Source organism: Scomber japonicus, chromosome 17 (assembly GCF_027409825.1).
Source record: "Scomber japonicus isolate fScoJap1 chromosome 17, fScoJap1.pri, whole genome shotgun sequence".
Lineage (NCBI taxonomy): Eukaryota > Metazoa > Chordata > Actinopteri > Scombriformes > Scombridae > Scomber > Scomber japonicus.
In genome coordinates this window covers 3,915,555-3,928,808 of record NC_070594.1, presented here as the reverse complement: position 1 = coordinate 3,928,808, position 13,254 = coordinate 3,915,555, and the positions used below count along the sequence as shown (strand labels likewise).

At 38.9% G+C, this 13,254-nt stretch overlaps 1 protein-coding gene across 1 annotated transcript; it reads right to left on the bottom strand.

Annotated features, from left to right (window-relative positions):
* Positions 1-227: 227 nt before the first annotated feature.
* plg (plasminogen) lies at positions 228-13,026 on the bottom strand. Its single transcript, XM_053337083.1, has 19 exons — positions 12,905-13,026; positions 10,627-10,762; positions 9,280-9,386; positions 8,852-8,966; positions 8,617-8,756; positions 8,255-8,375; positions 7,419-7,537; positions 6,277-6,439; positions 5,524-5,648; positions 5,048-5,207; positions 3,979-4,166; positions 3,743-3,891; positions 3,519-3,612; positions 2,634-2,751; positions 2,419-2,496; positions 2,189-2,329; positions 1,673-1,779; positions 1,243-1,388; positions 228-636 (listed from the first exon to the last, which is right to left on the bottom strand). The coding sequence occupies exons 1-19, from the start codon at positions 12,951-12,953 to the stop codon at positions 475-477; spliced, it is 2,418 nt and encodes an 805-aa protein (XP_053193058.1). The 5' UTR covers positions 12,954-13,026; the 3' UTR covers positions 228-474.
* Between the last annotated feature and the right edge of the window lie 228 nt (positions 13,027-13,254).

The window sequence follows — 13,254 nt, the reverse complement described above, 5'->3', positions numbered from 1 at the left end:
TGTGAACTCCTAAATAGATTACAATCAGCCTCAAATATCCATTGTCAGACAGGCTGTACCTGCGAAGGCAAGATGAAACTCTCCAATAACTGTAATGTAGTATTATTTCATGATCTACTGGGTCAAATCATTCAAATTAAGAAAACATTGTGTGTGGATATATTTTATTCACTGTAATGTAATGTCAAGCAAGTTGGTTTTTGATATAGTTTCTATTAACGACAACATCTTAATCTTGTTTGTATTAAGTTTTATTTTTCAGCTCTTACAGAAAACACACATTTAAATCCCCAAACCCAAACTATGCTCTGCTTATTGTGCTCTGATTTACGATGCTGTAGCTTTAAAGAACTACAGGAAACAAATCTCATTCAGTTATAAACTAAAGTAGTCATGTCGGAGCAGAACAGTACATACGTGTGGAAATATCTTTTAAAAAGGAAAAAAAAAAAGAACCACTTTTTTTTGGAGATGTTAACCGGCTTTGATGGTTTCGTCAATCCAGTCGACAAACTTGGAGACTCGCGCGTAGACGCCGGGTTTCATGGCCCTGGCGCATCCCAAACCCCAGGACGTGACACCCTGTATGATGTACCTGTTCTGGGAGTAACACACTAGAGGACCACCGCTGTCACCCTGCAGGGAGAAAAAAACATAAAAACTCACATGAAGAAGAATGACTTTTAAGATGATTCTCAGTCTGCCTAGACCAGGTTGGACAAGAACCTGAATAACATCAATATCGTCACTTTTTATAACATAAAATTCTGTATTTAAAATAAACGGTGCATATTTTGCACTTGTGTTTGACAAAAGTGAATAAATGTCCTTGCTCATGCCCTTAAGTCAATGGTTAGGCTACTAATCAAATCTTTTTCTACTTTGGAGGACTATTGCCACCTACTGACCTTTTTTTGTATTGCTTTAGTATAATCTATAGTGTTTTGGATTAAATACAGTAGGTTCTTGGCCCTTTTAAGAGTGTTTTTTTTCTTGTCTTGCTTGTCTGCAGCCATGACTAACGCCCATTAATGCCTGATTAGGCCTTCAGACTACTAATGACACACGTGGGTCACTTTCTTTTACTCCTGAGTCACTGAAAGGGCAGAAAACGGCTTCATTGCAGGTACATTTGCTTTTGTTTTCAATGCCAAATCATTTGGTTGGCAATGTACAATGCTATATAGTTTCCATGCCATTTAAAAAACAAAAACAAAAAAAACCCTTTTCTTCAGACTTTACCTGGCAGCTGTCTGATCCTCCCTCGATGTTTCCGGCACACATCTCGTGTTCTTTAACTTTGTTGTTTAGGTAGGACGGACGATTACAGACCTTGTTCTCGATCACAGGGAAACCGGTTTCCTTCAGGAAGCCGTCACCTCCCGTACCTGCAACACACCGAGCTCCAGTTATCCACCACTCATCCTCACCATCATCACTATAGGATTCCTCTCATTTGAGGAGAGGTCCCATATTACTGTTTATGATCTTCAAATACTTTGTGTTGGATTGGTTTTCACAAATGTCCTTAAACAGATAGAGTCAAATATCAAATATTGTGTTATAGTAAGATATCTTCTAAATAACTAAAGGTACACTTCCTTTTTGTTTGTTACACCACCCAAACGGCCCTTTAGAGTATACGGACCATCCAAAATTTCATGTGACATACCTTGAGTCTCGCCCCATCCAGTAACGTAACACTCTGTTCCACTGGCAACAACAACGTCTTTCTCTGGCAGACAAGCTGGCAGGACTTTGTCATTTATTTGTACAGGCCTGAACACAAAAACGTAAAGAAAATATAAATACACAAGATTTTAAATGTTTCATTTACCTTTTAAAATATCAAACATAATGACAAATGTCCATCGCAAGTTATTAAACTGATGAGCAATGGTCCAAATATAGTTTACACTTAAATAAAAAGGAAGCAAGCATGCAAATTAAGCCCACTGCCATATTTCTGTATTTTGTTTCTATTGTTTGTCTTTAGATAGATATATAGATAGATCGATAGATATCGTAAGTTGTGGTTGGTAAGATGTGTTTAGTATTTGTTAAAACACTTGCAACATAGTAATACAGGTATCTATGGTATCAATAGTGAGTATGAAAAGTATTTATCCAGTTTCATTAGCAATATTTGCATTAGCAGTGTTAGCAGCATGATGCGTGCAGTACTCACGTCTGCAGTTTGAGCAAAGCGATATCGGCTCCATTGGGTTCCAACACCATTTTCTGCAGTGTCCTCTCCTGTTTGGATGACTCCCGAGCTAACTCTGTGTGGGTCCCCAGAAGCACCTTGTAGAATGAGGCTCGTGAGGAACTACAGTACAAACATTAGAGACATATTTAATTGAGTGTTTGTGTTATGAGATAATTTGGTCTTCAGGTGTTTTTAGTAGTCTCTCTGACCTCTCCAGGCAGTGACGGGCAGTGAGGACCCACTGAGGGTGAATCAGAGTTCCTCCACAGAAATGGGCCCCTGAACTCCTAAAAAGAGACAGAAAGAAGTGTATTTAAGTAGTTTCAATATTTAGAAATTTAAGGATAACCCCCCCCCCCCCAGATGCAGAATCTTGATTTCTATAAGTTCCACCAATCTCATCCAACATAGTTGTTCTACTAACCTGGTCCGGAGGCTGATTTGCCAGGGCCATGAGTGAGGTTTGGATACACAGCCTCCTACAACACGCCCGAAACAGCGCTTTGGTTTGGTGAATGGCGTTCCACACTTCCAGTCTTGTGCTGTTACAACGGAAATTCTTTGATAAATTTCACACAAGAGAAATGAAACAGACATTACAACACATGATGAAGCTCTTAGTTAGGACTGGACAATTTGTTTAGTCTTTCTCGAGAAGTTGGTCAAGTAAAGCAAACTTATAATGTCATGGATGCTCCCGCCACATCTGACATTTCCTAGTGTTTTCTTGTGTTTCCCTTTCCCCTTTGTTTCTGTGTCCTTGTCAGACTCTGTGCGTTAGTCAGGCTGCTGGTGTGGGCGGATACTTCTCTACTCTCTGGTTGCTGGCTTCCACCTCCATTCACCTGTGTCACATTCCACTCCCAGTCAATCAATCATACTCACCTGCTCCTCATCTACTCATCAAGCTGCATATATATATATATATATATATATATATATATAGCGCTTTTCCAGTTTTCAGACCACTCAAAACACTTTTAGCACTACAAGTCACATTCTTCACACACTGATGGCAGGAGCTAACACGCAAGGCCAACCTGCTCATTGGGAGGAACTAACATTCATACACATTAATATACATTGGCTCAGCCATCGGAAACAATTTGGTATTAAGTATCTTGCCCAAGAACACATTAACATGTGGACTGAGGAGCCAGGAATCGAACCTTGGATCTTACAATCTTCCTGTGCCATATTTCACTCTGCACAAATTTGGACCAACCCATTGCCTGACTGTGCCATGCAGAGTATTTAAAAAGGTAAAAAATGACTTGTAGTTTTTCACACACAAAGAGAGTTCACATACGACAGTCTTGGATCTGACAGTAGTCCCATTTCTTGTTTGGGTCAGTAGTGTAGCACCACGGTCCGTTCACATCGCCGTCTGGGTTTCTGCAGTTCTGACAATGAAACACAGAGAATTGTAAGCTAGAAAAGAATATTATGAATTGTTCACATTTCCAGAAAGAAATGTCCTCATGCCAAAAGTCTACAGCTCAAAATGGTTCATACAGGAACAAACACACTTACATTGGCCTCCAGGCCCTTGTCGGGGTGACTCCGTGGGGTGAAGCTGTTGTGTCGGTGGGGGGTCTGAGCACTCCAGGCCTGGCAGGTCACACCCGGTGTGGTGATGGAGGTTGGGCCACGGTATGTAACTCCATTCCCGATCTTGCAGTCTAATACAGTAACCGAGAAATAAGACATTGAACCAAGAGCACAAACGCAAAGCTCAAAAGCCGGATTTAAAGTATTAAATCAGTCACCTCTCTCTGGTGGGGTCTGGGTGGCGGTGGAGGGAATCTCGGGTCTGGGAGGGCTAGTGGGTGACACTTCTGATGAAGGACGACATTTCTGCACACTGCAGTACTCCCATCGGACTCTGGGATCCATAGTGTAACACCAGGGGGCTCGGTCTCCATCGGGGTTCCTGCACATATTCTTTCTAAGGTCCCTGTTGAAAGAGAAGAGCTGAAATTTGAAGACTTAAAAACTTTTATACTGTTATGCTCGCAAGCTCAACTGTAGGATTATAATGAAAAGATCTGAAATCTACCTGTAACACCATTTCTCTACACTCATCTTAAGTTATCCACCTTATTTTGCACAGATATGTTGTATAGGTAAGAGTTAAGAAAGATATGGCACTTTTTCAATAATTATCATATGAATGTGTATTGCTGGACAAAATCAAATATTTCATTTTGACATGCAGGAATACCTTGATATTAGAGGATAAGGGTATGACAAAAGGGTACAACAATGACACAAAGAAGTACGTTATGTCTGTTGTCTAGTGCCCGACAGATTTATTATCGGCTGATATGAGCTTTTCACAGATTTATCGGTATGCACTTCGACTTCATTGTTCACAGTACTGTCAGTGGCACTATATCATTTTGAAAGCATGACTTAATGTTAGCATGGCATAACTCTGTTTTCTTATATTCTGTTTGGCTAATAGGATATATTCTTACATTTCTTACAATGGTGTTGAGCAGTTAAACAATGCTTCAGGTTGATTCTGATTCCTGAGTTCATGTTCAGGCACAGCAGGACTTGCAATGTATGGCGATATGGTGCAAGTCTAGCTAAGTGTGCTTGTGGCAATATGGTGGAGCCAAACTAAATATATTTTGTTACTCTGCATCTTAGAAGCACTGAGAGAATAAAAAGTGGCAGGCCATCTAAGGGGTGTAATCTGTCTCTGTGGAAACATTCATCAATTTATTGCCATGAAAATGTCCTGACAGCTTTAATGATAAAATGTCTGCATCACCCTTCAAAAACAGCTGCTTTTTTACTATAAAAATGAGTAACCAGTAAGTGACTCACGCAGTGGGGAAAGCCTGTGGAGTTTTTTTATGGGTATGAGGAGTCATGGCGCTCCAGGATTGACATTTCTTTCCGCTGATGGTCTCCGATGTTATGCCACGGTAAGTCGTTCCATCCCCCTCGTAACAGTCTTCCTCCTCTGTGGGAATCACTGGCGCACCTGCAGCAGGAGACGGATAATCAGACTTGTTTCACTGATGCATTTTCATGTGATGATAGTACTAGTAGGAGATAGATTTAGACTCAAGACCTGGTTGCTATGTCTTTCTCTCTTCTACTCTAAAAGCATCACCACGATCATTGGAAAAGGTATAGTTTAATTTCTTCATTCACTTTGAAATCCTTCAATTGTAAGTTTTATCTGTCTTTAAAGGGTATGCTCGCTTGCAGGCACAGCTTAACAAGTGTTTAAATCATGTTATTGTACCTGACTAAGTGTTACTTTGTGGTACATCCTGGCCATTGTTACACAGTACCTGGTCTGGGTGCATCCCCACAGCTTGGCACCGTGCAGTACTCCCACCGAGTATTTGGATCAGTGGTGTAACACCAGGGCATCCTCTCGTTGTCAGGGTTACGGCAGTAGTTGTTATCTAGGCCTCTGACAAGTAAAGAATAATCACAAATTATAAATGAATGCATCATAATTACTTTTTAAAAATACATCAAAGTTGCCTTTCTGTAAATTAAAGCTGCATTCAATTCATTTTTTGGCCACTTGGGGGCAGAAGAACTCCACTACAAGCTGACAAACCTGCACAGCAGTGTAGATATTGCTTTAAAAAGTTGTTGTATCAGCAAACAGTGGCCTATGTACACATCCGGTCCATCGACATGGAGCAAGATCAGCATTAATTTGGAGCCCTGTTTATGGCAACCTGATGAACTTAAGTCCAATATTTGCTCTGGTCTGGTTTCCAACAACATGTCCCACTTTTTTCACCAGCTGGTCCCTAACTTTGTCTGTCAGCTGTTTGGTAGATAGTGTATGGTAGACATTGGGGTTGATTGTTGGGAGTTTCACATTATGATTAGATTAGTTGTTGATGCAACAAACAATTATTAATCTATGAGTGTGTGACATCACAATTTATGCTCAACAAAATTTGAGCAAATGGCCAAATAATCCCCCCAATCATTCTATTGGAGTAAAGCCTTTTCCCTGTATGTCTGAAATCCTCCTCACTCTCCCTCGGTCATATGTAAAGTTAATAAATTTTGGCTCTTACTTGCAGGGGTAGTTATCAGGGGTTCGGTTGTGTTTGTGCGGCGTTTGAGCGGCCCAGACTTGGCATGTTTTGCCAGACTCTGTGACAGAGACCGTGCCCCGGTAAGCTCCGCCTTCACCGGTGGCGCAGGTCAGCTCTGGGACGATGGTGGGAGGCTCTGATGCTGAGGACAGAAGAAGAGATACAAAAAGTTGTATTTTGAATGACCATAAGAATATGTTAAGCAGCACCAGTGTTTTTTATGGGCTACTGTCAAATTTTGAATGAGGAAAAAAAAGAACAAATGAGTTGTTGAAGGATACTTTGATAAGGATTTATATAAAAAGTGAAACAATGATATTGGTCTAATCTGAAGGGACCATTTCTGTTCTCAGCAGGAAGTTTGTTTACAATTAGGGCAACGTTATACCGTCTTATATGATTACTACAATGTATTGTAATTGATCTGCAACAGAGTTTCTGCAGTGTTTAAAATATTAAATTGAAGAAATTTTTAATACCACATAATTTAATTTAGCAATTTAATATATGTTTAATGCTCAAAGAATGATGAAAAACCAGCAGGAGAAATAAACCCACATTTATTTATGTATTATGTGACATAAAATGTATGTCAGTACCTGTATAACAGTACGTTCTAGTAATCTGAATAATCAATTAATGTGCTTTGGACCCAGATAAGTGACAGAAAGACTAGCAAATTTAATCTGGGATAAATGGAGCAATCTGAATCTGAATCTGAATTTAAATTGTGCAAAATAATAATGTTATAACAATATTAAAATAATAAATTAAAACCTCATATAGTATTTTGGTACAGCGTCAGTCCACCACATCTAAGTTCTTATAGCAGAAAATTATATCTTGGTAATCAAATCTTGCTGAAGGGTTATTCGGCAGGTATAATCACATGAGAGATTAAACCCACAATGTTTGATTGTAGACATTTTCTGCAAATCTCAAAATCTGTTTGGTTTAGTTACATTTCCTGCACCTACACAGCAAAGACACATCTTAAAACACTCCAACAGGTGAATGAAGTGTTTCTGATCACAGCAGTCAAAGCTCAGACAGGTATAATGATTATAATGTCAGGATGGAGGAGCAGCAGAGGAAACAAATTAAAACAGAGGAGTACTTACCACAGCGAGGTATGGAGCAGAAGTCCCATCGTTTGGATGGATTGGTGGTGAAGCACCATGGACGAGGGTCTCCATCAGGGTTCCTGCAGAAATTGTCTTCAAGATACTTATCTGGAAGACTGGAGAAAGCATAAACACAATGCTTAAAGTTTGTGTAAAGTAAGAATAAATATGTGTTCTCAGTTTGACATACCACAGAAAAGTGTATTGTTAACCACCCTGCCAAATTTGAATGATTTTAAAAAATCGCCAAATATATGAAATTAGGCTTCAAAGTTGTGTAAAACTCAGCCTCTTTCTCTGCTACCAAACGCTGTGGGCGTGGCCGCCGAGTCCGCTGAAACCCCGCCCCCTACCAAGTGTCACCTGTCAATCAAAGTCACCACCTCTACCAGAAACATGGACGCTACGTCTGAGTGCTTTCTGCCACTAACTCAGCTGCTAGCTCGGCGGCTAACTCGGCTGCTAGCTCAGCAGCTAACTGGCTAACTGTAGACTGTAGTAGTAGTGGTGTGTGGTGAATGTATTTATACCTCTACAGCAGCAGGGGGGTTTATGCTAATCATTTTCAGCCCAATAAATCCTGAACAGAAATTTTGAAACAGTTTGTGAAGCCTAGCTCCACAATTCAAATCTAAATGGTTGAAATGCTTTTTACACCTTTTTTTAGAAATATATTTATGACCTATTTAATGTGTTTAGAAGAAAATGTCTGAATTCACTTTATATGGTCTTTAAACTTATCTGTGAGAGCAGTGTTTAGCTTGTTGACATCTTATGATCTCCTGCTTGTGTTTGCTTTATGAATGAATGAATGAGTGTTTTTGTAGTCTTACGCTGAGGGGATGTAGCCGTGGTTGTTAGGTTTCTGGGAGTCCCAGCGCTGACATGTGTAACCGTTTTCAGTGGTGGAGATTTTCCCTCTGTAGTCCTCACCACTGCAGTGTATACACTCCTCTGTAAAGCAACATGTGCAAACATCATGCTTTCGCCCTGTTATATCAGTCTGTTCATTTACATCATATGTGTGCAGTAGGTATGAATATATTAGTGAATGTGTTGCTGTGTGCTGCATATTTGACTTCTTATTATTTATTATCATAAAAATGGTGATTAGAATGGCTTCAAATGTTAACGGAAGTGAAATAGTCTGCAGGTTTGATAAACTAAGCAGTGAACAGCAGATGTGTGACGTTACCAGTGCAGCTGGGCACATTGCAGTTCTCCCAGCGGGTGTTGGGGTCGGTTGTGTAACACCAGGGTCCTCCACTGTCTGAATCAGGGTTTCTGCAGAAGTTGGACTCCAGGTCTGCTCGGGGATGGGTCAGTGGTGTCATGCTACAGCAGAGACATAGAGAAAATGTATATGAAGTGCTGTAAAGAGATAGGACGTAATACCTTTTTAAATGAATCGACTGTGTGTGAATACATACTTGGGCCTGTGTGGGAATTTGGCTGTCCAATCCTGACATGTCTTTCCTGATTTCGTTTTGGTCTTCGTTCCTCTGTAATCTGTTCCTATTCCATTCACACACTCCAGGAGGTATTCTGGACAAGATAAAACCAAGAACTTCGTCAGAATCAACTCGCTGTTTAACTGGAATGTTTGTTGAGATGTTCACAAACAGATCGTAATTTATCTGATTCGACTGAAGTGACATTTCAGTCGTGTGAGACACTCACATCAATACTAATCATGCAACAAAGGTTAAACATTAACCACAATGTAAAAAGCCCAAAGAACATTTTAATAATAACTAAAATGCTTTTTTTAATATTTCAATTCATTTGTCAGACAAAGAGAGTCCACCAAAATACAATAAGACAGGCTTCAGTCTTACAAAAAGACAAAAAGACTTGCCTTTTTTTTCATATAAAGCTGCGCTGGTTCTGCGCAGGAGTATCTCTGATTTAGAGTTTGCTGCTGCTGTCCAGCACTCCTGGTCCTTCTGAATATACATGAAAGACCTGTGGAAAAAAACACATCTGGGGTCAGGTTCAGATGCCAAGTCAAGATGTAATGTTGGAACAATTAAAGAGGACATGACATGCACATTTCCAGCTGTATATTTATATTCTGGGGCTCTACTTGAATGTCTTTGCATGGTTAGCAATTCAAGAAACTCCTTATTTAATACTGACCTTAGCAGCCCTTCAGTTCAGTCTGAAGTAGCTCCTGTCTCTTTAAGCCCCCCCCCCCCAACCCAAGGAGTCCACTCTGTTCTGATTGGTTAAGTCCCGCCCGGTAAACAACAATAGCTACATAAACATACGATAGCAGTCCAACTTTGTTTCTTTTTACTGTTCTTCGCTCAAAATATAAACTAATCCGACACATTCCTATTCATGCGAGTGTTCAACGTGAACAACCTTAGAAACAAAGACAGTGGAGTGGATGGTGGCAGGAACGATCTGACGTCAGTTTAATGGGGAAGCAGGCGTTACATTGTAAATTACAAATTTAGAGCAGGCTGACCCCGTAACTTAAGCCTTTCAGGAAGCATTTTCAAATACATTTAAGTTTAGAAACTTTGACCATGTTTAATATCGACATCTGACATCATAACCATGTATAAGTGAAATGAAAATCCTGAAAAGCATGTTAGATCCCCATTTTAAAGTGATCAACGACATTATAAGTAATTTTTTAAAGTCCGTGTAAAGTAAGAATAAATATGTGTTCTGAGTTTGCCAAATATATGAAATTAGGCTTCAAAGTTGTGTAAAAATCTCTCTTTCTCTGCTCCCAAACGCTGTGGGAGGGCCCGCCAAGTTCACTGAAGCCCCGCCCCCTACCAAGTGTCACCTGTCAATCAAAGTCACCACCTCTACCAGAAACATGGACGCTACGTCTGAGAGCTTTCTGCCGCTAACTCAGCTGCTAGCTCGGCTGCTAAGTCGGCTGCTAGCTTTATGCTAACGTGGCGGTGATTAGTATAAACCCGCCCACTAAATCCTGAACACAGAAATCTTGAAACACAGTTTGTGAAGCCTAGCTCCACAATTCAAATCTAAATGGTTGAAATGCTTTTTACGCCTTTTTTAGAAATACATTTATGACCTATTTAATGTGTTTAGAAGAAAATGTCTGAATTCACTTTACACGGTCTTTAAGTGGTGTTTTGAGAATTTGCAATAGGAGTTTTTCCCTTTTTAAACAGTTCATCATTTAGCCCAAGTTAAAAATAAGATAAGGATTTTAACATACCTGCATGTGAAGGTTGATTCAATGTCACATTTGACGGCACACTCAGCCGCAGTGTCCACAGTGTACATTCTTTTCTTCAGTGACAAGACCCATGCTCCTTCAGTTTTGGCATAGCCGTCCACCTCAGAACCACTAACTGGAATCACAGACAAAATCATGTATTAACTGTCAAATATAGTGTGTGTGTGTGTGTGTGTGTGTGTGTGTGTGTGTGTGTGTGTCTGTGTGTGTGTAGCACATTAATTATCATTATCTGTATGAACTAATGTCATACATGCTCAAATCTGGGTTTCAAGATGGTTTAATGTGTCAAACAACGAAATAAGATGTAAATCATGTAAAATAAAGGATGGATGAATGAATTGTAAAGAAGAAAAATAATCATTGAACATATCTGGAGATGTCAAGTAATTAAGGTAAAAGCAAAATCTCAAGTAATTAATGGAAATTGTCAAGTTAACAGTTTAAAGGAATGACATTAGAAGAGAAATGGAGGGTCACATATGCAACTATGGTTCTCTGAGAGTAGAGAAACTATTTTAGACTGGAAAGATCATCTTGTTATTGACAGAACATTCAAAACTTAATAATTGAAGTGTTGAAAAGGAAAGATGGCATAAACACAGCTTGACACATACTTTACAACTGTATGAGAAACCAGCTTGAGTTAACTGAATTAACCAAATTTCTTGTAGTGGTGAGATTTTAAAATCACAGCTGGATTGATTGGTCTGAAAAAAACTGATGGTGAACTGAGTAACAGTGAGATGTTGTTTGGCATAATTTATGATTAACAGTGATGTAATAATGTGCTGGAAAACAAGTGTTGACCAATTTGACTTTTTTTTTTTTTTTGCATTGCAACCCTGAACTTTAAATAATGAGTCATATAGCTACCAATGACCAAAAAACAAGATGCACATTCAAATGAGTACAGAAGCTGGTCAAAGTGTACTGTATGTAGAGTTTGAGGAATCTTGGTCTAAATTAGGTAAAACAGCAGATAAGGCATACTTTTCCTTCAATTAATAGTCAAGTATAAAGAAAGATTGAACATTTTATGACTAGGCCTTGAAATGCATTGGTGGCTCAAGTGGAACAACCAATATTGCATGATTCAACCTGCAGTAAGTTTGGGGTTTTTTTGCCCCAAAAACAAGCTGATAACAAATCTGTGATATACTTTATCAAGACATTTTAGGATTTTAATGGCAAACATGTTATTTACACCCATTAATATTCATTTGGAGTCATGTTTGTGTCCCCTTGGTGAATATAAGTCCTATATTCTCTCTGCTTTTAGCTCTGTTTTTGGTCTCCACTAAGTCGTATACTGTAGATTCAGGTGAAGGAATGTGCAAAAAGAGGAGGACCTACAGTAAGAGTTGAACCCTGTGGGTAACCAAAATTGATGTTAGTAGACGAGGATGCCGAATTTGACATCCTGACCAAGCAAGTTAAATAAGAGGCAGGTTACATTGGTCTGTTCATAACATTTAAACTAATTAGATTTACAAAACATCTTGAGAAACAGTTAAGAGTACATATACTTATACATACATGCATACATATACAGTATATACATTAAAAAAATTATAAAACCCATAAAAAATGACATTGCATGATATTATGAGATTTTTTCAAATTCTTAATTTTGAAGTATTTTGTCATTTTTACCTGAGAAACATTTTTTATCATATCTCACAAAAGTTGTATTCTATCATTCCAAGTTTTTATGGCTCGATTGTGACTTCATATAATTGTTTTCTGTTTCTGCACCCAATTTGGCCTGTGTTCATTTTTAATAGATGAAACTATTGAATTCATGTTTGTGTCAGTCGTTTTGAAAGCTTGTGTAAAGATTGTACCCGAGTAAAAGTTCAGTTCGTATTGAAGAAAAATAGTTTTAGTTTTACACAAAAGTTCTTTTACAGATAACATTAATGACATAACTAATAATGTTTTGAGGAGAAATAAGTTCATATTTCAGTATGATGATTGTTTCTTACAGCCGTTTGTATGTTAAACACAATGGTAAGAAAAATCTGTTCAACTGGGTTTTCTAAAAACTGCTTTTGTGTCTTTGAGTTTTCAGTGTGTGACACAACAACAAGATGTTATGTGTAATTAATTAATAATATGAAGAGCATTTAACCGAGACATTTCATCACCTTGAGTGTCTGTCTCACCTTTTCTTTTTCTTCATTTTTCATTTTATGGCAATAATATACATTCAGAACAATTCAACAATTATCATTCAGGCATTTTTGTATCTTACCAGTGCAGATCAGTGCTCCCAGGAGAAAAGCTGCTTTGTACAGGTCCATGGTGAGGCCCTTTACTCTAGCAGCTCATAGTCGACTAACTCACAGAGGTTCCTCCTGGTATATTACTGGGTTCCTTTTAGCATATCGGGAAGAGAAATAGGACAGCTCAATCATTAGTCAATCATTGGCTCGACAAGGACAGCAAGAGAGCGACAGGTCAAAAACCTTGTTTATGGGAGATTTGGGAACACTACATGTTGCATCGCAATACCACTGCAACCCATCCTTTGCATATATGTCTTAAATATTATTAACCATTTGATTTGTAACTCATACATCCTTCCAGTTGTGGAGAAAACTG